Source organism: Mustela nigripes, chromosome 2 (assembly GCF_022355385.1).
Source record: "Mustela nigripes isolate SB6536 chromosome 2, MUSNIG.SB6536, whole genome shotgun sequence".
Classification (NCBI taxonomy): domain Eukaryota; kingdom Metazoa; phylum Chordata; class Mammalia; order Carnivora; family Mustelidae; genus Mustela; species Mustela nigripes.
The window spans coordinates 16,442,116-16,467,116 of NC_081558.1; the positions used below are offsets into that span (position 1 = coordinate 16,442,116).

The window sequence follows — 25,001 nt, forward strand, 5'->3', positions numbered from 1 at the left end:
TTTGTCCTCAGACCTCTCTTGGGACGCCCCCCCCCCACCAGGGTCTCTCAACCATTCACTGTGGTTCTCCCCGAGCCTTCTAGATGCCCTACAGATGCACAGAGTGGGCTTCTGCCTTGAGGTCTGCACACAGAGCTCCCACAGGACGCTTTATCCTCCACTGCTGGCTGTCACCCACTCAGAAGTGTCCTGCTGTCACCCCACCTCGTATCACTGGGGAGCAATGACAAGTCAGTTCCCTTATCTGAGACAGCCAGGAGGACGCCTGTCTAAAGGCCAGGGGGAAATCAAAGGCGGGGTCCAGGGGGAACCGGGAGGAGAAAACAACTTCTGGTTTCTCTCAGAGGCTTGAGAAACACTGTAGGGGTCCGGAGAAGCTTTCAAGTTGTTTTCTTTGGGTTAGTCCCTGAAACCGTGACCAGTGACTTGTGGTGTAGAGCTCCCCAGGGCTTAAACAGTGGCTTCTCTTGCCCCCAAGGTCAAGACCGGGGCTGCTCAGAAGAAAGCCGGTGTCTCAGGGGCCCCAGGCCATTCCCACGGCAGCTCTGATGGTGGGTCAGGAGGCTGTGCCCTGCCCCGCTGGAACTCTGTCAAGGGGTAAGTCATCTCTGTGTTTAACCAGTGACGTCTATGTTGATGCTGGGGATGGTTTCACTTTTGCAAACCTTTGTTTCTGTCCTTGGAGAGAAGAACTCGGCCAGCCTGTCACAGGAAGCTGTCTGCCAGGGTGAACAGACTCTTTGAACACGTAGGAATTAGGACTGATACTTATTTCAAGACACTAAACAGCGCTGCTTGGCTCTCTTTGATGGTGCGTTTCCTTAAATATTATCTTCAGAGAGGCAAACCGTGTTTCCACCGGGAGAATTTAAGTTCTGTGAAGAGGTGTAATGCTTACTTAATTTCCCCGGTGGTATTAGCGCATGGTCCAGTACGTGCCGGCTTAACGAGGAGGTCATTTACAGCAGCCGCTCTCAGCAGGTGCGGATGCATCAGAGAAATGTTTATTTTTCAATCTTCTGAGCTGTAGACCTCCTCTAGGTAAAATGAACCACCAGCAAAGAGACAGGTGGCTTCACGGACACTAATCCCATTTTTTTTTTTTTCCCACTCCAGGACCACCCAGCTGTATGAAGGAAAAGAATCTCACTGGTCCATGCGGGGCAGCCTGAAGATGGATAATTACACGTCAGCCCCCGACGATGACTATGACGTCCTCATCGAGGATGACGTGAACAGCGGCGAAGCAGAACAGTGCGACCCCTACGACCCCAAGTTCCTGGCGGCCCGCGTGGTTCCGCAGCTCTCCACCGCCGTGTTCCTGGCGGGTCTCCTGGGCAGTGTCTGGGTCGCGCTTATCCTGGTGAAGCATAAAGGACTCAAGCACAGGGAAAATATCTACCTCCTAAACTTGACCATTTCAAATTTGTGTTTCTTGCTGGCCCTGCCATTCTGGGCCTACACTGGGACGCATGGGGGGGTTCTCGACAACCCCTTCTGTAGAATTCTCGTGGTACTTTACTCCATAGGCCTGTACAGTGAAGTGTTTTTCAACGTCCTCCTGACCGTGCAGAGGTACCTGGAGTTTTTCCCCGTGAGCTTGTCCTCCACCGCCCGGACAGCACGGTGGGGCTTGGTCTCAAGTGTCCTGGCGTGGGTCCTAGCCGCTCTGGTCATTTTGCCCGAATCTGTGTTTTACAAAGCTCAGATGGAAAGCCAGACATCCAAGTGCTTCTTCGGACGACCTCACTTCCTGCCGGCAGAGGAGACATCCTGGAAGCGTTATCTGACCTTAAAAATGAACATTCTGGGACTTCTTTTTCCACTGTGCGTTTTTGTCTTTTGCTACGTGCGAGTGAGAAAAATACGAAGGTCTGGGGAGAGGAGGTCTGGACGTTCCAAGCTTGTTTTTGCCATAATGGCTGCTTTCCTTCTGATGTGGGGACCCTACAATATAGCCCTTTTCCTCTCCACTTTTAAAGACTTTTTCTCCCTGCATGACTGCAAGAGCGACTACAACCTGGACAGGAGCGTCCAGATCCTGAGAATTGTCGCGGCCACCCACTGCTGCGTCAACCCCCTCCTGCACGCGTTCCTCGACCCCACATTCAGAAGACACCTCTGCCACCCTTGCTCGGTGTGCAGTGGCCCTCCGCTTCAGTCCAGGGAGGAATCTACACGAGAGGCATCCAGAGAAGGACACAACCATTCCATTCCCCTCCGAGCTAGTGTAAACTAGCTTCTGTCTAAGGTAGCACAAATAAACATTGATTTTTGTAACTTGGCCCTGTTTTGTGGGTTTTTTTTTTTTTATGCATTTGTGTATAAAACAGGATACAGGAAGAACCAGCATTTTCCAAGCACCGAATTTGTCTCAGGTGTTGTGGAAGGCTGTTTGCTAACCTGAGCCCCTTTGCACCTCAATACTTGACCACGGGTATGGATGGAATGTGTCTCATTTCGCTAAGGAGGGAACTGAGGCATGGAAATTGGTCTAGGCTCATGTAGCTGGAAAGTGGCAGGGATGGGACACAAACGTGCCACTAGCTCCAAAACTTGGGCTTTGTCCCAGCCTGCCAAAATTCCAAAAATCAGGCAAGGAAACAGAAGAAATATATACATACCCTTAAAACCAATCAGACCACATTTGAAATCAGAAGCAACCCATTCATATAGAAGTAATTATCTAGGCACATTTTCTTGCGGGTAGTTGAAAGAACTGGCTAGCTGGAAACTATGGATAAAGAGGTAGAAGGGACTTGCTCTGTGGAATTTGCTAGGTCTCCTTGGCTACTTGCTACATGAATAATCTGGGTGGAAATAACTCCTGGTGAGACTATTCTAGAAGGAATTGAGAAACCTCATTCAGTACAATCTGAAGTGGAATCTGCTAAGATGTGTTGTAATGGATGGGGGTTAAAACATGTGTTGGGCAGGAAAATGGCTTCGTTGGACACATTTACAAAATGTGGGAAAAATGAGGAAATCAATGGTTATTCGTTGGTGGTTCTCTGTAGAAAATACTGGAATTTACGATGTGCATTAAACTGGTAGTGCCAAGGACCCCTGGGTGCCTCAGTTAAGCGTCTGCCTTCTGCTCAGGTCATGATCCCAGGGTCCTGGGATCGAGCCAGGCATTGGGCTCCTTGCTTGGCGGGAGGCCTGCTTCTCCCTCTCCCACTCTGCCTACTTGTGTTCCCTCTCTCCCTACGTTTCTCTCTGTCAAATAAATAAATAAAATACTTTTAAAAAATAAAATAAATGAAGTAGGCCCAATGCCCAGCGCAGAGCCAGATATGGGGCCTGAATTCATAACCTCAAGATCAAGAGCAAGTGTCGGAGACTTAACTCACTGAGACACCCAGGTGCCCTAGCAGGATAATACAATTTTTTGTAAGTTAAGTTGCAGAAATGCGACCTCTGTTCTCATGCAAACTTGTATCAGACATATTTCCTGGGGGCCCCTGGGGGGTCAGTCGGTTAGGCATCTGATTCTTGGTTTCAGCTCAGGTCCTGATCCCGGGGTCGTGAGATCAAGTCTGCTTGGGATTCCCTCTCTCCTCTCCCTCTGCCTCTCCTTCTCATGTTCTCTCTCTCCCTCTCTCTCTCCGCCCCCATAAATAAATAAATCTTTTTTAAAAAATGTTTTCTGAACTTAGCCGTGATTTTCAGACCTCTGTGCAAGGACTAAAGACATTTCCCTCTTTTTAAAATCAGTTTGAGCAACTGGAGAGCTTTCGTTTTACCTCCAGTGGAGGGGCACTCTGCAACCCTCCATGCTAGGCTAGAAGGTAAACATCAAGTGGAGAATCTATAAACGTCTCCCAAGTGATAAGTACACAGGAGTGCTGTCTTACGCTTGCAGGCAGGTCTCAGTGTTCGGCAGCACCTTTTGTGAACAAGACATTTTTTTTTTTTAAGATTTTATTTATTTATCAGACAGAGAGTGAGCACAGGCAGACAGAATGGCAGGCAGAGGCAGAGGGAGAAGCAGACTCCCTGCCGAGCAAGGAGCCTGATGTGGGACTCGATCCCAGGACGCCAGGATCATGACCTGAGCCGAAGGCAGCCGCCCAACCAACTGAGCCACATTTTTGAAGACGAATGATGTAAAATTTCTCTACGGATCAGCTTTAGGGGACGAAATGTTGGAATCAACTTCAATAATGGGAAATATCTGTTTTGAAGCTCAATTAAACAGAAGTTACCCCCCTAACCTCCACTCTTCTCCTTAGTAGGCCTGGATCACGTACAAGAAATTGTACTCCAATTATGAGCTGGGACTGATACCGCCCGTTCCCGCCCAACCCAGTGCTTCCACCTCACCTTCTCCATTCCGTATGTCTGTCCTCTTCTCTTCTTTCATGGTAACTCTAGGTCCCCCAAAGCATCCGCACATTTGCTCATTTCCTCAGTGATACATGCACACGACAGTGTCCAGTGTTGCTACACCCATAGTGCTCAGAATCACGGGTAGATGGATATAAGGGTGATAGGGAGCGGTCTGCAAACTAGTCCTAAAGATGTGGCCTGGAGGAGAGGAGACGATGCTATCTCGGGGCGAGGGAGCATGACTGATGTTACGAGCTTCAGCAGCGGTCTCCCTGGAGGGCATCTGTGCTCAGACATAAGTGATCCTCCCTTAAGAATTCGGCATCTGCTCTATCTTCTGTGTCTGCGGCACCTGGGCGGCTATGCAGGTGGGCTCCTGCCTACACACCCTAATGAGGGAGACATTGGACCTGAAATCCAGCCCATGTCGCTGAGCAGACCGTGCTCCCAGGCAGGAACCTGTACACACCCTGGGAAAGAGGTACCTTCCCTGGCTTTCGTACAGGCTGGCAGGGCTGTCCTCTGACTGCTCTCTGGCCAAGCACCATGAAATTCTGATGCATTTTCCTTGGGCCATTTCTCTGTCCCCTGTCTTGTGTGTGGGCATGGTCTGCGGCCAGGACAAACAGGAAAGGGGGTTGTCTTCCTCTGGGACCAAGCTCGGGGGCAGAGGGAATTTGAGGAGCCAGGCAGAGACAGCTACAAGCCAGAGCAGGGCTGGCGAGGTCTGGCCAGGGGGTAGAGAGCCTAGAGAAGCTACACAGGCTGGAAACCATGCAGAATGCAAGGCTCCGGGCTTTCCCTTGAAGCCTGTGAGGAGTCAGGGGTCGGAGGAAGTGAAAGCAGGGACACCAAGCCGAGGCCACCCTCCTTTCAGTGTGAAAAGAAAGTGGGGACCAAAGGTCACGTGGCAGCCCAGGGCTTGCGCTCGGTGGGATGCCCCCCAAGTGGGAGGAGAAAGGAGCATCCGGGAAGTTATGGAACTGAAATGTGCAGACTTCCCATTTCTGCGAGAATTCATGAGTGCCAAGCTCGAAGACAGTTTACTGCGGGTGCAGTTTCGGGGTTTGTGTGTCCCTGAAGATCTGAGACGCACAGAAGGAGGGATGTTGCTCTTGGCTAAGACAAAGTGCACACGTTGGTTCCTTCTCATGACTGGAGGCTTTGACCACCATCCCAGCCAAGCTGAAGCAAAGAAGCTGGTGGGCTGTTTCTTCTCTTCCTCCATCTGTCCCTGCCTTACTCCGGATTCTCCACGTCATGTTTCTGCAGCGACACCCTCCCTTAGGACTCAGATCGCATGCCGTGGTACCTATCTCCTGCTCTGCAGAGGGCTCAGGGTCCCACTCCAAATTTCCACAGGTTCCTGGAGCCTCACCCTCTTCCGACCCCCTGTCACCCACATCCTTCTGCTCCCTCATTACTGGTCTCCACCTTTCATTCCAGAAGTAGGGATCCGCTCCCCACATGCTCTCCCCAAAGGCAGACCCTGTCCTGATGGGAGATGGCCAAGATGGGTCCAATCACTGATAGTATTAGGTGTCCAGGATAAAGTATCCTGGCCAGCAGGGGCAGGAATTGTCTCCATGATGACATTTTCTTTTAGAATCTGAGAGGCTAAGGCCCATGGGTCCTCTCTGAGTGGATTTTCCACCATCTCCACATTTCCCTCACCTGCGACCAACTCTAAGTTCCCTTATTCATCTAGGAGAGTGAGTCAACTTGATTGAGTTGGCTCCAAACTCTTACTCTCAGGGTAGAGGGCTCAGTTTTCTCAACCCCTGTGGCCGCTTACGACCATTTCTTTCTTTTTTTTTTTTTTTTTTTTTAGATTTTTTTTTTTTTTTTTACAGAGAGAGATCACAAGTAGGCAGAGAGGCAGGCAGAGAGAGAGAGAGGAGGAAGCAGGCTCCCCGCTAAGCAGAGAGCCCGATGTGGGACTCGATCCCAGGACCCTGAGATCATGACCTGAGCCGAAGGCAGTGGCTTAACCCACTGAGCCACCCAGGCGCCCCAGCTTACGACCATTTCTTAACATACCCTTTGCTTCCATCCTAAAATCCAGACTCAACTTCACCCATTTATTTCATTCTGGCTCAAACACTAGAAATGACCTGGTTCAGGCCACAGTGTTCACAACCCAGTGGGACTGTCCCTTCGGTTGGAAGAAGCAGGTGGCTTCTCACACCCACGACCACAGCAGAATGGTGATTTGCTCACCTTCTCTACATTTCATGACTGTGACCCTGATGTACGGATGTTCCTGTGTGTTCTGCTGACAACACCAAATCTCAGAAAAGAGAAGGACCAGAGCCTTAGGGTTGAACTAAATGAAGGTACAGCCTCAGGCACAGAAGTGAAATAGAGTCCTATGGCCAAGATGTTCACTGCTCCTTCCCACTGGGCCTCTCCCTACGGGACATCATATACCCACCTCCTCGACGTCACGGCCACCCGACTGATTTAGGACAATGAAGTGATGGGAATGACCATGCTGTCGTCCTACAGAAGCTCTAAAAATTACGGTGAGGCACCCCTCCCCGTCTCTCTTTCAGCCCGGGTCTCAGAACAAAGACACGAGCGAAAGAGTCGCTGGCGGAAAGACACGGGTGTGAGGCAGAAACAAGAGATTGCTGTTTGATAGAACTTAGCATGAGCTGATGGCCAGAAAGGGTTTTTCACTGGTGGGGCTTTAATTTCTCCTTTGTATCTTATTTATACGAGAAGGTTCATACTGTCCAAATGTTATGCCTTGCGGGGCTCGTATAGTAATGAATGTGACAACAGAATCAAATGTTGCTCCCTGAAAAATGTTCTCAAGTTCAGTGAGGAGGGACGGCATATCTGGACCATAATTCATAGTAGCAAAAAGTGAGTTTTCTTCCAAAGCCTAGGGGACCCTAATACATGTTCTTTCTTGGCAGATTTCAGAACCTGGTGGAGGCTGCAGCAAAGCTACCTACCCATTGGTGGTGGTCAATGCTGGCCACCCTTGTCTGGCGGCTGTTTTGTCTTCACCCAGTTGGCATGCGTTTGCCTGTTGGGTCCAGTGAGCTAATGGAAAAACTGAAAGCCAGAGAATGTTCCCTTCCTGAGGAAGAATTAGCAGTCTGAGAGAGTGGTACCTGGCCACCACTGAGCTCCAGTTTCTGGAAGAAAGTCTGCACTAGCAGCTGAGACCTGGTCATTTGGTTCTTTCATAGGTCAGAAGGAAAACCCTGGAGAAGAAAGCCACAGGGGAGGCACACTTCAAGGACAAAGCACGGGTCCTCCACACAGCGGGGGAAGGAAGCCGGAGAGGAGGATGAGTGGAAGCTGAAGGAACGGGGTTCGAGGAGCGGCCCCGGGGCTCGGGGAAAGAGAGCCGGAAACCCTGAGAAGCTTGGTGGTTTGGGAGGGCATGGGTGTCCTTTTCCAGAACCACTCGGGAGAGAGAACAGGTTAGAACCCAGTCACAGTGGGATGCAGAGAGAATGAGAGAGTGGCCCGACCAGCCCACTCTGCCTGCTGAAGGACGAGAGGGCAGCCTGCCTGAGCCATGCTCTCCAGAGCTGGGCCGAGGAAAGTGGGGGAAAAAACAAGTGAATGGAGGTTAGCCAGAGGTGGGGCGGACGATAAGGCCAGTCAGAAGACAAAGGGACAGAAGGCTGTTACCTCTCCCTATGATGCCTGCATTACTTGTACATTCGCCGTACCGACGTATTTTATTTAAAATTACCAAACACTCCAAAAATCTTTGTGATATCCAGTTTCTTTCACATCTTAGGATGCCTTCATTCCTACTCCCTATTCCCTCCCCCTGGCCTAGAAACACACACATACACAAGCACACACACAAACAACCATGTGAACAACCAGCCGATGCCCTTGCGGAAACCAGCTACCGGGCCTGTCCTTTGCCTCCAAGAGCCTGTGGGACAGAGGAGGCACAGGGCCTGGAAAATGCAGAAGGAGCGGTTCAGCTGGCCCAGCACCTGACCAGACCCATGATTTCAGCATAAAATCTAGAAAAGATGAATGATGCCTTACAAGGAATGAAAATCGACAGCCTTTCTTTTTATTTTACTTCAAGGATGATAGCACGGGGTTGGGAAAGCAGACGACTGGCCAGGGTGGGAGAAGGCCCAGCGCTCCGGGGAAGGGCCGGGAGCAGCGAGGGGCTGAAGCGCCTCAGGAAGGGAGGCCAGGCCATCTTCTGGCGGGTTTTATCTACTCAGGAAGGCGCAGGCTTCCAGAAGCGCTGTGGGACACACCAAAGCAGGAAAGTCAAAAACCGATTTCTTTTTTTTTTTTTTTAACCAAGATATCAGTCAAGGAGGGTACTGAAACACAGACCTTCCCCTGCTTTCTCCCACCAACCTGCGGCCCGTGCTTGCTCACCTTGGCCCTCTGAGCCTCCTCCTGATGGTGGCCCCTTGGCTCTGGGCCTCACTAACCAGGGTGACTTCCTGTCCTCGCCTGAGTGACACAGGCCCCACCCCCTTTTGCCTCTAATTGACTCAACTGTCACAGTCAAGTTCACAAGGCACAGATGGTCCTCGGATGGGAGCCGTCAATGCCCTGTCTTCATGCAGATCTGTCCACAGCAGTGATCACCTCCTCATGCCCTTGGGCACTGACAAGTACTCCCCGAGGCCTGCTTGGTGTGAGGCACTGTGCCGAGTGCCAAGGTTCCTACAGGGATGCACGGGCCCTGTCCTCAAGAGGCACACACTCTGGAATAGCCCTGCAGCCTCTTTCTCAGAACGGAGTCCTCGAACCACCTGATCAAATTGCCCTGCTAAAGAACAGCGGTGGTATTGACATTGGGGCCCGGGCAGCCCTTGGTTGACTGGGCTGTTCTCTGCTTTGTTCAGCAGCAACCATGGCTGCTGCCCACAGACACCAGCTGCACTCTCCTATGTTGTAAGAATCAAAAATACCTCCAAACACAGCCCAGTGTCCCCTCAGTAGGCGGGGTTGTGGGGGACACAGCGCCTAGCTGTGAAGGACTGATACTAGAGCTTCTGGGCCCCACCCCACCCTGGAGCCCCCACCACCCCGATGTCTCCAGCTGTCGATGAGGTCCCAGGAACCAGATTCTGGGCGACCCCATGCCCAGGCCAGGTGGTGCACATTGTAGTGTTAGAATCACCCCTGGGATCTTACGACACTCAGCAGTATCTTACACGTGTTCTTCAAGGAGCAATCATTTTTCAATACATTTTCCTAGCTAAGATGCTTTCTAAGACTTTGTATTTTCCATGGCTGGCATTTACAGTAACTGTCTGGAGACCAGCATTTGTCCTTTCTGAATACATACATGTATACACACACATACATGTATGTGCATGTACGTGTGTATAAGCATATATACATATAGCTACATACATGTACACACATTTCATTCTACTGGATAAAATGTATCATCAGTTTCTAAAACCCAGGACGGGCCCTCAGCATTATAAAAATTGAGCATATTACTAGTGCCTGATTTTTCCCTAAGTCTTTCATCTTGTCAGTGACACCGTAACTTCCCAAGGCAGCAGGAAAGCACATCGCCGTGACTTTTTTATTCCCATCTTCACTCCCAAAATGCCACCCAGCCCAGCAACCTTGCCACCCTTCCCACGTGCCAGCTTCCCCGGGGTGTCGCACTTACGGGAGCTCGAGCACTGTCTCAGATTACCAACAGCCGTGACGTACGCTGATCCCAAATATTCTTGATACGTGTTTTTGCCCTGGAGTCTGGCCAGGCACTCCGTGTTGTCATTGAACAGAAGGTTTTTGGTCTCAGACAAGAACAAGCAAAAGTCTCTTGGGCACTTCTCGCCGTTTCTTCCAAACTGATTCTATATTAACAAGGCAGACAGTAAGAGAGTAGCCGAGGGAAACAGGAGAATGTAGAACAAAGACACCTCCTCCATCCAGGCTCAGCCCTGGGAAGCCCACAGAATGAAAGGAGCTGAGTTCTGGATGCCTTCCACCACTTGGCTGAGCCCCGCCCTGCCCCATGTCCTCCAGCAGCCCATGCCCCACAGGGGACAGACACACCAGATAAGGACTGCACCCCTCCCCTACTTCTGATCTCACCTCCTGCCATCTTTCCTTCCTTGTCCATCTGCGGTCTCTTCCCCTAAAATCTCTGGGTGGCTAGGTGACAGCTGAGGATTTCTGAGAACTCCCACAAAAGCTGATCACCTACAGCAATTCCAAGAGGCCAGCTCTCGCAGACAGGCAGTCTGCATTGGAAATCATCTCTGTCCTTGATCAGGTCACTGCCTTGGGCGGGTGGGTCACTCAGCCTCATCCGAGGGGCAAGAGCAACACACCTCAGTGATGAACCCATCTTACCAGCATCAGTGAGCATGCCACAGTGAGGTTCCTGTACCCATTATTACCAGTCTGGGGCCACCGTCTTTACATCACACCTGGACATGAGGTGTTCTAACACAAAATCTAGATGCTCTTAAAGAGAATCACAGACTTTAAGGAAATTGCACGGTTTCCTGCAAACCACTTCCCAAAGATAGCCTTCAAACTACAGAAGTTCTGGGTGTGTTCTTTCTAGAGATTATGCGTGCGACGCCTCTGTTTTTCCCATCACTGAGACTCTGGGCAGCTCCTCAGCGTGAAACCAACTTCATGCAGAGGGACGGGAAAGATGGGCTCTGGGCGGGCTGCTTCCCCTCTAGCGCTGTGACTACCCCGCCTCACAGCAGCCCGTGCAGCTGGGAGATGACAGGAGGCCCTGGTGATCCACACCTGTTGGTCAAGCAGCACCTGCTTCAAGTGTGTTGCCTTCTCTTGCCGAGATACCACACCGTGGTTCGGAGCCATGGCCAGGTGGCACGTCTGAGCCTCCGTCACGGGCTTCCGGGTGCCATCGAGGCACAGAAGCTCAAAGTCCTCCATCTTCAAATCCTTAGCCCAGGCCTCAGGGTTCTCACCTGGGGAGATAAAGAAAGGTGGCATCAGCCATGGGGTTGCCCCCCTCAGTAAAGGTCCTTTCTGGGTCCACTGGCTTCTCCTGAAATGCACACATGTGGGTCACAGTGACACGAGGGAGAGAGAAGGAAGCTGTCTGCACAAGCTATACAAACTCCAAATATAGCAGACGTCAGTGCTGTGTCCACACTAGGGGACAGGATCCAGGCACATAAGGGAGCAAAACCCTGACATGCTCTACAATGTGGACAAACCCTGAGAACGTGATGCTCAGTAAAAAAAAGCCAGTCACTAAAGGCTACGGGATTCCATTTTTGTGAAATGTCCAGAACAGGCAAATCTACAGAGACAGAAAGCAGACTGGTGGTGGGCAGCTCTGGAGGAGTGGGGAAAGGGGCAGGAGTACTTTCTGGAGTGTTCTAGAGTGTTCTAGAATTGGGCTGGGCTGGTGGGTGTGACGCTCCATGAATGTGCTAGAGATCACCGAGTCACACATTTGGAATGAGCATATTTTTATAGCATGAATTGTATCTCAACAGAGCTGTTAATTTTTTTTTTTTTTTAAAAAGAACGCCCTCCACTTGTGCCCTATTTTCCAGTGATTTCTAGAAAAGGAACATCTGGTTTATATTCAAGAAGAAATTGTTTTCTCCTTCCTTTCATATTCAAAGGCTCTTAGTGTATAACCAGACAAAGGATAGGAACTTCTGTAAGTTTATTGAGTATGTTCCATCGATTTAAAAAAATAGTTGTAAAATCCCAAAGAAACTTACACCGTAATCTGACATCGCTCTAGGATAACGAGCGTACTCTTATCGTGGTAAGCACTGAGTCATGTACAGTGATTGTTAAATCACTATACTGTACACCCGAAACTAATATCACACCGTATGTTAATTACACTTCAGTAAAAAAAAACCTGACATCCATCGATCCCCAGAGATCACTTGGATTAACGCTTCATAAGTTTGAAGTAGAATTCTACACATGTCTGTGTATGTGCAAACACAGATCCAATGTTCAGGCCCCTGCTTCTCTCCTTCTACCCTATCTCCCCTCAAAAAAACAAAAACCAAAACAAACACTTTATCCGCTCTCTTGGCTCTATTTGATATTGAGATCACTCCAAGCTTTTATGTCTGCCTTGGGGGCCAAGTAGGGGTTCGGAAGAAGGCTACAGTTTGGAGGGAGGCCCGATGGCTCAGGGTGCAGAAGTTGGCAATTACTATTCACTATACCATTATCGGTACCTGCCTGTGATTTTGTCCCCCCAAAGACTCCCAAAGAGTTTCCAGACAGAGGGCTCACATGGGTCTGAATGAAGTCCCCTTACTTCTTTTTTTTAAAACTTTGCGACAGGGAGATGGTGTACTTCTGTGGTTGACTAGACAAAGCCAGGGAGACATTTGCTACTGTGTATGGCTGGGATGTGTGTGTGTGTATGAGAGAGAGATAGAGAGAGGGAATAGGGTTTCAAAATCAGTGTGACACTCACAGACATACCACGTGGCATGATTAAGTAAAGAATTTTGCAAGTAATTGATCCAAAGCCTCGAAAAGGTCATAATAACTTCCCAATTGCAAATCTGAATCCTGAGACGCGAAAGGGAAACACTTGGCTTACCATTCGTGTTCTCCAAGACAGTGACGTCTTTCACAAATGCCACATCTCCAGCCCTCTCCGCCAGGCACCTAGAATGTTCCGGAAAATAAACACATTGCCACAAACGAGAAACGATTAGGGTTCATAAATATGTGTAATATCGATTCCAAAAACTGGAAAAAGGGAGTAAACATGGAATAAAGACAAATATTTCCAGGAACATAGAGTTTAAAATGGTAGCTTGAACACATATGTTCATGAATCTTCCCTGCTTCCAGAGTCCCAATAAAATGACATTAGTGAAATTGATGGGTTTTGGGTTTCCTTTTTTTTTTTTTAACTTTAATGAGGTTTTTTAAGCTGTACACCATGAGTCAGGGGAGGGCAGGAGGGGAAGAGAGAAGGTAGTACTGACAACTTTTGGAAGGTGGAGAGCAAACCAATGAGTTGTAATTGAACCAGCAGAGCAGAGACAGCTGTAAATGGAAGGGGGAAGAGAGGGAAGCCCAGAAGAACACTGATGTGTGCTACAGAAATCCAGAAAGTTCATCAGTTAGAAGTACCAGGCATCACGAATCTGGCTGAGACAGGAGGACTGGATAGAGTGTGTATAAACATGGCTTATGTGCACTTCTATTCCATTTGGATGGGAGATGGCTCCGCACACCCCACCCTCTGGCAGAAGACTGAAGGCTTGTTCACAAGATATTGAACCTGAATTATATGAGAGACAAAGAGCCAAGCACAGTGGAGAGCAGAGGCCCAACACTGATGTCAGAGAGTGGATTGAAAACCTATATTTTGGAAGGTTAAATCATAATCTTTTTCCCCAACTCAGCCTCCCAAGAAGCATATGGGATGATTCTCTCTCTGGAAAAGTTGATCAATCAAAAAAAAAAAAAAAAAAAGTCCTATAAATTTCAAAAAAAAAAAAAAAACAACATTCCTATAGATTCTGACATGGGGATGCCCCACAATGAAATGACACGAATCAATTGCCCCATAGGTGAGCCCCATAACCAAGCCAAGACATGGCACCTGATGCAGAACTCACAGTTATTGTTTGTGTTTATTCTCAAATATGGACAAGTGGCCAGAAACTACTGGATCTTTGGAATAAAAGCTAGGAAAAAATGTAGACTGCAAAAACATAGTTAATTATGCTCAGAAAATACAGAGACAATACAGGAGAAGGAATAAAATTTTTTTTAAAGATTTTATTTATTTATTTGACAGAGAGAGAACACAAGTAGGCAGAGCAGCAGGCAGAGAGAGTGGGGGGAAGCAGGCTCCCTGCTGAGCAGAGAGACCGATGCAGAGCTCAATCCCAGGACCCTGAGATCATGACCTGAGCTGAAGGCAGAGGCTTAACCCACTGAACCACCAGGACCCTAAAATTTTTTTTACTACAAATGAATATCGCTAAAGAGATGAAAGAAATTGTAGCAGTCATAAAACAAGAACAAGAAGCTCTTAAAAATGAGCAGTCAGAATACAAACTGTTCTTAGAAAGTAAAACAAAAATCATTATCAAAATTCTCAAAAATGATATAATGATTAGGTCAAGCTGAGGAAATACCCCAGAAACTGGAAGATAAAGAAAAGCAAATAATAAAAAAAATAAATAAGAAGAAGATGAAATGATAATCCAAGAGTCTATATTTTAAGAATTAAAAAAAGTTTAAAGAGAAATCAGAGAAAAAGGGTAGAAATTATCTAAGAAATAATGAAGTAAGATTTCCCAGAACAGAACAACTTGAGCTTTTAGACAAAAGAGGCCCACCAAGTGTCCAATCCAAAGGTTTAAAAGGAGACTCACATAAAGAAGTATCAGTGTGAAGTTTCAGAACATTGGAGATTTTTTTTTTTAACTCAGAAACTTAAGAAACTTGTTTTCAAAGCATCTTACTTTCGATAAAACCCCAAATGAATTTTTCTTAAAAAGTATTTTTCATTCATTGTTCAATCTCTATAAATTTAGAGAGAAATACACATTTAAAGGAGAGGCATAGGTGTCTGATTTCTTTACTCTTCACAAAATATTCTTTGTGTCGACCTGTGTGTCTAAGATGCTTCCTCACCCTCCTAAAGCTCATTCTCTCAGAACAAGGATGTTACAAATAAATTGTTGAAAAATCGAAAATACTTCTTTTTCAAAACGGAAGAGTCACATACAAAGGATGGGGAATCTAAAATGGTAGATTTCTCAACGGAAATTCTAGATTTAGAAGACAATGGATTAATGTTTTTAAATTTTTGAATTTGTTGTAGTTTCTGTCTTTCTGTTACATTCTGGATAATTTTTTCACATATATTCCTTAATTCTCTTTTCAGCTATGTCTAAGCTGTGAAACTGTCCAATGGCATAGATAGTTTCAAATGCTATGGTTTTTTTTTTTTCCTTTCCAGAAGTTCAATTTATTCTTTTAGAAAAAAATACTGTTTTTTCTGCTGGATGTTGCTTCTATAACTTTCCCCCTGTGTGTTTGCTTCATACTATTATAGTTACTTCTGACTGTGTACTTCTCATTGTCATCAAGACAGGATTTGGCGGGCACCTGGATGGCTCAGTGGGTTAAGCCTCTGCCTTCCACTCAGGTCATGATCTCAGGGTCCTGAGATCGAGCCCTGCATCGGGCTCTCTGCTCAGTAGGGAGCCTGCTTCCCCATCTCTCTCTGCCTGCCTCTCTGCCGGCTTGTGATCTCTCTCTCTCTCTCTGTGTCAAATAAATAAATAAAAGCTTTAAAAAAAAAAAAAAAAGATAGGATTTTTGAACAATCATTGAGGCCTATCTTCAAGGTGCTGTCTTTCAGGCAGGTTTCTAGAGGGACCACTAGTCTGGGACCACTTTTAAAAATATTTATGAGTTGAGGGGCACCTGGGTGGCTCAGTAGTTAAGCATCTGCCTTCGGCTCAGGGTCATGATCCCAGGATCCTGGGATCAAGCCCCGCATCGAGTTCCCTGCTTGGCGAGAAGCCTGCTTCTCCCTCTTCCAATCCCTCTGCTTTGTGTTCCCTCTCTCACTGTGAATCTCTGTCAAATAAAAAAATAAAGTCTTTATATAAATAAATAAATAAATAAAAAGATTCATTAGTTGAGAATTTCTGGACCATTCTAGGGGATAGAAGTTTGAGCTGCAAATCCATGCAGGAGGGGGCTCATGCCTTCAGTTTTTCCGGGCTGGTGTGCATTCTCCTCCGTTTTCCTCAGCATCCAACAACTTGATGCCCTCAGGAGTAGGTGAGGAAATTACTTCTGACTCACTCCTACCTTAAAGCCGTATGTAACCTCTGTGTTCAAGTTTGTCACGACAGGTAAATATCCTCAGGACAAAGTGAACTCTTATTTCTCTGAATTCCTAGTCTCCCTTAATAATCTTACTACTTTGTTACTTATTTGATATTTTTAAGAATGTGTGTGCGTGTGTGTGTGTGTGCACGCGCGTGTGCACGCCCGTGTGGACTATTCCAACATTTTTGCTTGTTTTTAGTGAGAGGATTGGTCAAAATAGCTAATGCTGTCCTTTCCCAGACAGGGAAAATCCTGTCAAAATCCCTAGGGAGAATGTTTTTCAACCGACACTTAGTCATTCAGCCAAACTATACATCATTTCAAAGGTAGTACAAACACATTTTCAGACATGTAATCCTCAAAGAACAACAATGTCCATTCAGCCTTTCTCAAAAAGATGTGTTCTGTGCCAACAAAGCCAAGAAAGCAAAAGATATGGAATCCAGGAAACAGGCAATTTAACATAAAGTATTGTGAAGGGAAATCCCAGAATGACCATCAAGGGGAATCCAAGGACGACAGCTGTACAAGAGGCATCGAGAACACCAGTCGGGACTTGGCCAGAGCAAGATTCCCCAGCATCTGATGAACCAGAGCCAGTATTCAGTCTGGGTATGTATTGTTAGGAGGTTTACACTACTGACTACGGGTTTTTAGATGAACTAGTGATTTTTTTTAAGTACATGAAGCAAAAAAAACATGACGCAAAAAATGAAGCAAAATAAAAAAAGAAACAATGAAGCAAAAAAAAAAAAAAGACACTTACTAACCCTAGAGTAAACGAAAACTTTGTACTGTAAGAGAAGTACAACCTTATTACACCACATATTTGATATGAGAATATTTACATATTCATAATAACGTAAGCACTGAACATGAAATAAAAATATGTTGGGTGCTAAAAGGTGAAATTCGTGCTTGTGAGTGGAACAGACACAGGAGTTGCAGGAGAGGCTAGAACTTCTTCCATAATGGAAAGTCAGCAGAAAAATAGCTGAAAAGTGAAAATTAAGAACCAGCAATATAAGAATGTTAATTAGAAATGTAGCCATGCTAGGACTTCTGGGTCCAGCTTTCAGTTTAGACAAAAGACAAAACATTTCCTTCTTGAATAAAGAGGAAGACTAAGGTGTAGATGTTTCCAATGGAATAATACCTTCCCGTGATTATAAAGAGAAAACCACATGATTCCTCTGGGTTTTTCTCAGTGTCTACTCAATATTTCTGAGTAGAATCACATCACAGCTTTTCTATTTGCAAATCCTTAGTCTTTTAAAGATATTCTCATACTTTCACAAAATATTTTCATAAGTCACTCACACGATAGTAAAAGTTACATCTGTATCGTCCCATTGTGGGAGAGAAGGCTACTGAATTTATATATGAAAAGTTCAAAGACCCCACTTTGGCCACTTTCCTTGTCAGATCCATGACGCCATCTGGTGGTGCAATATCCTTTTTTTTTTTTTTTTTTTTTTTATTGGCTCCACACCCAGCGCAGGGCCTGATGCAGGGCTTGAACTCACAACCCTGAGATCAAGCTGAAATTAAGAGTCAGACGCTTAACTGACTGAGCCACCCAGGAGCCCCAAGTGCAATATATTCTTGGTGAATAGAGAAAAGGGGATTGGGGAGGACCCCTGAGAAGCCGACCTCTGTAGGAACGGGGTTGCAATTTTGAATTATGGATAATTACTGTGGATTGCTAAGTGGTTAAAACTGGTGAATTCTAAAAACGTATTTTTTGGTTTATCTTTCACTTTCTTGTGGAAAATAACAATGCACTACTGCTTTGTCTTGGCCATTTCTAAGGCTGAAATCAGAGAGAAAAGTAAACTGTGAGATATAAGAACAACCCTGATGGGGGGTGAGGGTGAAGAGGCTGGCGGCTACAGGAAAGAGAATTCTTGCCCATAAAATTGAACTGTAGAAAGGACTTAAGAGGCCACAGACACGACCCATTTGATTTTGAGGAGAATGACGCTGAGGCCCACTGAGGCTGACTTGGGTGCCAGGCCACAGAGAGGGGCCCGGCAGAGCTGAGGTCATGCAGCCCCATGGCAGCAACCCCGTGGCAGCCTTGGGAAGGAGTGGAGGGGCCCTGATGGGTGCAGCCCCTTTGTGGGCCCGCAGGCCGCCCCTTGGCTCTGCTGTGACAGGCCGTGTCTCCGTGTCTGCCTCCTTAGAAGCGCATAGTCAAGATGCTGGAGGATGAGGTATGAAAAACAAAGCCCCACCCAGGGCAGGCTCGGCTGCAGAACTCACCTAAAAGCCCCAGTGTAGCCAAAGTATCTCTCATTGTTGTTGGGCGCACACTTGTGTTCACCCTTCTCGTCGCCCACGCACAGCGCACAGAGATTGGACTTCAGGTCTGACCCAGGGGCACAGCTCTGGCTAAAGAATTCATCTGGAGAGAACGAACACAGGAGTCAGCGCTTCCCACCTGAGTCGAGATCAGAGGTCTCTCCACCCAGCAGGCCATACAGCTTGGGTTGGGTCCATTCCACAGCCTGGCAAGGACACCACACCCTCGATGTCACACACCAGCTGGTGCTGCCACTCACAGAGGGCCCAGCAGAAATCAGAAGAGCTTCACACCGGAGGCACTGACAGGAAGTCTGCCCGGGGGCTGGAGAAAAGGGTCCAGTACTGGGCAGAGGGACCCACTGTGACACCCTCGGGCTGAGACTCAACTGATGAACTTGGCAGTGACCCACAGCCAAACCTGCTGGCCGCCTTCCAGGATCTGATTTCCCCTATCTTCAGAAACAGAAGCCCTCCTTTTTACCTGGGCATCCGGTCCGTTAGAATAAAGAAAGACTGGCCTTACCAAATGCCCTGTGGCTAGTACAGAACTCTCCAGCAAGTTCCTTAGAAACACCCTTCGAAGACAGTTGGCCCAGATTTTCTCCCCTTCTTCTCTTTCCTTCTGCACACAGCCTGCCAAAGTGGGCACCCGGACTCCAGTTGTGACATATATGGGCCATGAAGGGACCTTGAGCACAGCAGCCACACAGATCACAGCTCTGTGTTTGAAGCCCGGGCTCTGACCCTGGGAGCTTATCACAGTAGCTCCGGACAATCTAATCTCTGGGTTTCACTTCCATGAGAAAGAAACCTCTGCTTTGTGGAAGCCTCTGCTACTTGGGATTTTTCTCTCCTGGCCGCTGAACTTGATCCGACTAACCCCCCCTGTGATCTGACCCACGTTTAGGAGTTAACATGGACTTGTATGGGTGAAGGCGAGAGGGCATGCTGGGGACGAGAAGGTCCTGCCTCGATGAGCAGCTAGCACCCATTATCCGACTCATGCGGGCCCTGCCCCTGGGAGAGCCACACCATGTGTCAACCTCCGCAGAGGCCCGGGGAGCACCTGCTAAGGTCCCCTCTCCCTGCTTGGAGGCAGCCACGGGGCTGGGAAAGAGCCCCATGGAAGTCTGCCTGAGCCGGGCTCCCAAATCCACTCAAAATGCAGCAGCGTCCTCCTTGAGGAGACACCTGCACGAGAGGCAAGCCCCGGTGAGGACATGCCACACAGCAGGCCCACAGCAGGTGGGCCACGGCCTGCACATGGCGGGGGGAACATGGGGCATGCAGGGAGAGAAGGCCCCAGAAGCAGGCAGAGCCAGAACCCTTGAGCTCTTAATTTGGTTTCCTGGCAGCATGGAGGAAGTCTGTTTCCTAAGGCAAACAGGTGCGCCTAGGAGAAATTTGGATGGAACACTTCAAAAGATTAAACAAAATTCTGTACTTCTCAGAACCTGTATCTATTCTTAGGGTGCAGAGAAGCTGACTGGTCCTCCAGTTTTTTATCTTGGGGTGGGGTGACCCACTCCTTGCTGTCCAGTCTGCCACACAGACAACATGCCGACCCCAAGAGAGGCCTTCGGGCCACAGTCGGCCCCTCAACCCCCCTTCCCTGAGGTCCCACAGCTCAGCGCACCTACCCACGCACGACTCCCTCAGGACGCCTTACCAAACTTGCAGGAGCCCGTCTGGTTGAAGAGCAGGCCCACGGGGATGTTCCAGCCCGCGGTCCTGCCCACGGCGGTGTGGCAGGACTTCCTGCCTCTCAGAGAGTTCCAGGTGAGACTGGGGTCTGATTTCCTGACAACGGCCACAGCAAGGTACCCTGGAACAACAGAAGAGGGGTGGGCGGGGGGCATCTGGCATTGGACTTGAGCACAGCTATCTGCAGCCAGAGCCAAAACAAGTCAAGGAGCCCCACCAATCAGGGATACCCCCCAGATATCTGGCCACTGTCGGAAACTTAAGCGACTGTTCTATGTGAAGGCGAGCCCGAGCTAGGCTATGAAAGGAAGAAGACAAGCCGAGCCTTTAAGCGGTGGCTGGGGACCTACCCTGACCCAGCCATACGAGACAGGGATGTAACCACCCTCCTGCCCTGCGATCAGGACACATTGAGCCATTCTGAAAGTTCTCAGCAGAACATTCATTACCATTACGCATCTGTGAATTATATGCATCTTCGAAAGAACTTCAGGATTCTCCAGCTGCATCCCTTTCTCTGAGTTTTTCTAGAGCTCCTGCCATCCCCCCCCCCTCTGGCAATGAGGACTTAACCTCCAACCGGAAAGGGAACAGATTCCAACTCACCTTCCGCCGGTCTATCCACACAACCTGCGTCATTAACGTCCTGTGATTCTGAAAGGACAAAAACAAGCAAAATGCCGTTCAACCCTGAGCTTTGTGGAGAAATCGCAAACTTTTTAAAATCTCAACGACACAGGATCAAATCCGAGGAGAAGGGACGGTGCAGCAGCCCCGGGCACCAGAAAGGCATCCGTCCTTGTGTTCGCAGATGCTCGCTCACAACGGCCACCAGCTGGACGTGACCCAAATGCCTCTCTGCCTTAGGAGGGACAAGTAACTGGTCGAGTCACGGCACAGAACACCGCACAGCCACGAGAGTCCATCCTTTGGAGGAACAACACCAACGGAGCACCGAGCGAGAGACGTACAAAGCACATGCCTCACATGCAAGGTTTAAAATCAGGCAGAATTGCTCTGTGTTGTCCAAGGTCAAGGGTCATTACCCTGGCTGGAGTAAGGGGGCTGGTGGCAGGAGGGCACCCAGGGCCACGTGGAATTTGCTGTGTCTCGATCTGGGCACTAGCACACCAGGATGTATCGGTTTGTGAAATATCACTGAGTTGCACGCCTATGGGCATTTTTCTGTATGTATATTATACTAAACTAAACTCTTCTTTTAAAGATTTTATTTATTTGAGAGAGAGAGAACACAAGTTGGGGGCTGGGCAGAGGGAGAGGGAGAAGCAGACTCCCCCACTGAGCATGGAGCCTGACACAGGGCTCAATCCCAGGACCCAGAGATCATGACCGGAGTCAAGGTCAGACACTTATCCAACTCAGCCACCCAAGTGCCCCTAAAACCTTTTTTTAAAATGAGAAGGAAGAAGCCAATCCATGCCAATCTATGCTCTGTCCATGCTCGATCCATGATTCTCAACACAGCAGGTAAAAGCCTCTTTCCTTTACCCTTTCCCCCCCGATTCTCCAGTTTGAATGCATCCCCCGTCTCAGCATCTCCACCTGGACCCCACCCAGTGGGCTTACTCCTCCCATGGCCCAGACAGAATAAACCAGAGAAGACACTCCCCCAACTTACTTTGGTTCTCTGCCAAGACAGGCACCAAACCACACTTGCCCGCAACATAGATAAGTCCTCCATCCAGGCTCAAGGCATCAGCTTTTCCTTTCTGCAAAACCAAAGCAAATCGTCAGCAGCACACAGGGAGGCTCTCTCCCAGCCCATCTGTTTTAGGGTCTCTTGGAGCATGGCTATACGTCGGAGAATGTCAGGTGTTCCGATAAAGCAGCAGAAAGAGACAGGGGTTTGTGTGAACACAGCATCCAAGGAAAGACTATGTATGGGCACTACTGATTCTCCACCAGCCCTCTATGCCTTTCAGGCTGTCACTTCCAGCACAGATTTTCTGTCCTCCAAGCACTCTTGGGACACCCTCCCGGACCAGCCTCACTCACGGAGGAAATGCATGCGAACAACCGGCCTGGTCTGTTCTCATCCCATTGGCACCACACTCAAAGAGCTACACAGAAGCTGTTCCACATGGGGGAGCCTGGGTGGCTCAGTGGGTTAAGCATCTTCCTTCGGCTCGGGTCATGATCCCAGGATCCTGGGATCGAGCCCTTTGTGGGGCTTTCTGTTCAGTGAAGAGTCTGCTTCTCCCTCTCTTTCTGCCCCTCCCCCTGTTTGTGCTCTCTCCCTCTCTCTCTCTCTCAAATCAGTAAATTTAAAAAAAAAAAAAAAAAAAAAGGTCATTTTGACAAATGAGCCAAAATGACTGATCTGCCTCATCCTGGAAATGAACAAGCCTGCACTCCAACAATGGAACATGGATTCATCAAGACTAACTCCCTCTTTGGCTCAGTAATAATTTTTTTTTTTTTTTGACAACTCTCCTAAAAATAACTGGAGACGTGGCTGAAGATTTCAATTCAGGGATGGGGCACCGAATTATAGATAATAATGAAGTAAGGGGACTAAGCAGAATAGGATCATGGCTAAACCAAGCCACAGACACAGGAAAGATACCAAAACATCATTTTTAAGTGTTTTCAGAGACTATGTTCACGTGGGAAAATGGCCACGACGTATCGGCAAGTGACAAGGACTCAAAGCCTACGGAACAGGTGCAATCCGGGATGCACACGTGTACCCAGGAATCCGGGGGTAGGGAGCTCTCAACCCCTGAACCGCGGTGTAGCTCTGCTAGTGGTGTCCGACATGCTACCTGTCTAGGTTTCCTCGGTCCCCTGCAATAATTGCGACAAAGCAGGCTTGGGCGGGGTGGGGAGGGGGGTGGAATGGCCACCAGAAGCAATTCTGAACGGAGCGCGCAGCGTCCCGGGGCCCTGGACCACTCCCGGCAGAGCCCGCGCCCCTACCATGACCAGCGCGATGCAGTCCTCGCCGCTGGGCGCTGACTCGCAGCTCACGGTCCCGCCGCTCGCCCGGCTCCACTGCTCGCACTTGCGCAGCTCCTCCGGGCCCACCGCGCACCACGCCACCCGCGCGCGCCGCTCTGCCGTCTCCGAAGCCTCTGCTCACGGGAACAAGGCCGAAGTGGGGTCCAGAGCCCAGCGGGGACACCCCGGCGCTGCCCAGCGCCCGCCAGCCCAGAGAAGCGCCCGGGCACCTGCTGCCTTCCCGCCATCCTTCCTAGACACAACCCCTTCTCCAGGCGCGCTCATAACCGGGCTTCTCATTTCCGTTCCTTTGGAGACTTCCCGGGTTTCTAATCCACCCTTTGAGCCTTAGTGCAATAACTCGTCTAATGTCTCGGTCCCATGGGACACAAGCTCCAGGACACAGAGACAGTGGCAGTCCCAGGAGATGGCTTAGGGGATGTTGAGCCCATCCTCAAACTCCCCTTGGGCAGTCACCACTTGGTTGACAGGACACTGGCCTCTGCCTCCAGTGGAGAAGTGACCGCTCTAGAGCAGGGCCGCACTGCCTGAGAAGGGAGTGCAGGGTCCTTCCTGGAAGGTCTCCCCGGCAGTTTGCAGCCCCTGCTGCCAGCCTGCCTCCCCACCCCTCACCCCCCTACTCCCTCTACCCCTCCACCCCAACCCCCAACTTCCTCACCCAGGTCCTGCCCCGGGCCTCACTCACTTTCCTTCAGGCTCTGGAAGGCACTGATGAAGTTGAAGCCAAGGTACAGCTCAGAATCTATATTCGAGGGGATCCTCAAAAACCCAAGGGTGGAGTCTTTGAACAGCAGATCCTTCTCCCCTGCAGGGGAGCCAAAGAGCTGGAACGAAGATGACTTGTCTTTCCCAAACTTTTCCTAATTCGGGAAGAATAAGAATCACAGTCTCAGTGTTAAATAGAGAGGAAAGGAAAAATATCAGGTTGAAAAACAGCATCCGGAGCCCGGGGATGATCCTTGGTTCTGTTCCTCCTGCGTAGGGACCAGCGCCTTCCCTGTGGCAGGAGTTCTGCTGTGGCTTATTTCTTAGAAAGCTGCTAGGGTCCCAGCACCTTAAGGTCCTGAGAATACTGCCCCATCCTCCCTCTGCTTCTGCTCCAGCCCACGAGACAATGTTCATCAGTAATGCTGGAGAGATCTTGATTGCTTCTGCTGTCTAGAGCACCGCCGAGGTAGGCAGTTCCCTGAATGTGTCACCTTTTGGGAAGAGAGGCTGCAGTAGGACTTCTGGAACAGCAGGAAATTAGGGAAGGAAAGCACCTCCCCACATAAATCCAAGGAGGTGCGGAGGGCCTCCAGGGATGGGGGTGGGGGGGACGAGGGGTGGATACCTGTGCCTTCTGGAGAAGCTCCCAGATCAAGTCCTCCTTGCCATCCACACTTCGGGCCACAACAGCATGAGAAGGGATCCGGGCCAGGTGACAGTCCTGAAAAGCGTCCACGGGCTTCCGAATGTTGTTTAAGCAAAGCAGTTCATACTTGTCCTGGTCAGCCTTGTTTGGCAGGTTCTCTGGAGGAAGGGCAGAAGTAAAGGGAAGGTCAGATGAGCCTCGTGGAGGCACTAACCATGAGCTTCCGTCAGGGGAGACATCGGAGGCACTTTACAGCACTGGGCGGTAAGAAAGGCAGTGGATTGCTCCAATGCCCAGAAAGCCTCGGGGGCTAGCCCAGTGTTCCTCTGGGTCAGACAGGCTGCTCCGGGATCAAGACTGCTGCCTGGCTGGTCAAGAAGGCAGAACCAGACCCCATCTGTTTTCATGGCAACTCTGCCCAGAAAAGGGCCAGCTGGCAGAGGTAACCCAGGTAGCCATCCCGGGGGAGATGCCTCACCCATCTCTCTAGAAAGAATAA

At 49.1% G+C, this 25,001-nt stretch overlaps 2 protein-coding genes across 3 annotated transcripts in view; one reads left to right on the forward strand and one right to left on the reverse strand.

Moving 5' to 3' along the window:
• The first annotated feature begins 229 nt into the window (after nt 1–229).
• Nucleotides 230–2,284, forward strand: CCRL2 (C-C motif chemokine receptor like 2). 2 transcript variants are annotated; one of them, XM_059387810.1, is made up of 2 exons: nt 230–597; nt 1,117–2,284. In XM_059387810.1, exon 2 carries the CDS (start codon nt 1,157–1,159, stop codon nt 2,237–2,239), a length of 1,083 nt encoding a protein of 360 aa, XP_059243793.1. In that variant the 5' UTR covers nt 230–597; nt 1,117–1,156; the 3' UTR covers nt 2,240–2,284. The 2 variants fall into 2 exon arrangements, with proteins under 2 accessions (XP_059243793.1, XP_059243794.1); XM_059387811.1 differs by lacking the exon at nt 230–597 and adding an exon at nt 627–811.
• A 6,083-nt stretch (nt 2,285–8,367) lies between these two features.
• Nucleotides 8,368–25,001, reverse strand: part of LTF (lactotransferrin) — a 28,110-nt gene continuing 11,476 nt past the window's right edge. Inside the window, exons 7-17 of the mRNA XM_059389566.1 lie at nt 24,482–24,660; nt 23,834–24,008; nt 23,107–23,261; nt 21,806–21,896; nt 20,773–20,820; nt 20,132–20,287; nt 18,421–18,562; nt 12,884–12,951; nt 11,077–11,261; nt 9,974–10,163; nt 8,368–8,572 (exon numbers count right to left, since the gene is read on the reverse strand). Of these exons, the coding sequence (XP_059245549.1) occupies nt 8,538–8,572; nt 9,974–10,163; nt 11,077–11,261; nt 12,884–12,951; nt 18,421–18,562; nt 20,132–20,287; nt 20,773–20,820; nt 21,806–21,896; nt 23,107–23,261; nt 23,834–24,008; nt 24,482–24,660 (1,424 nt within the window). The 3' untranslated portion in view covers nt 8,368–8,537. The remainder of the gene's footprint in view (nt 8,573–9,973; nt 10,164–11,076; nt 11,262–12,883; nt 12,952–18,420; nt 18,563–20,131; nt 20,288–20,772; nt 20,821–21,805; nt 21,897–23,106; nt 23,262–23,833; nt 24,009–24,481; nt 24,661–25,001) is intronic.

Bases quoted from the DNA above. Each gene is read 5' to 3' on its own strand.
- CCRL2 (XM_059387810.1), top strand. From the start codon at position 1,157: ATGCGGGGCAGCCTGAAGATGGATAATTACACGTCAGCCCCCGACGAT.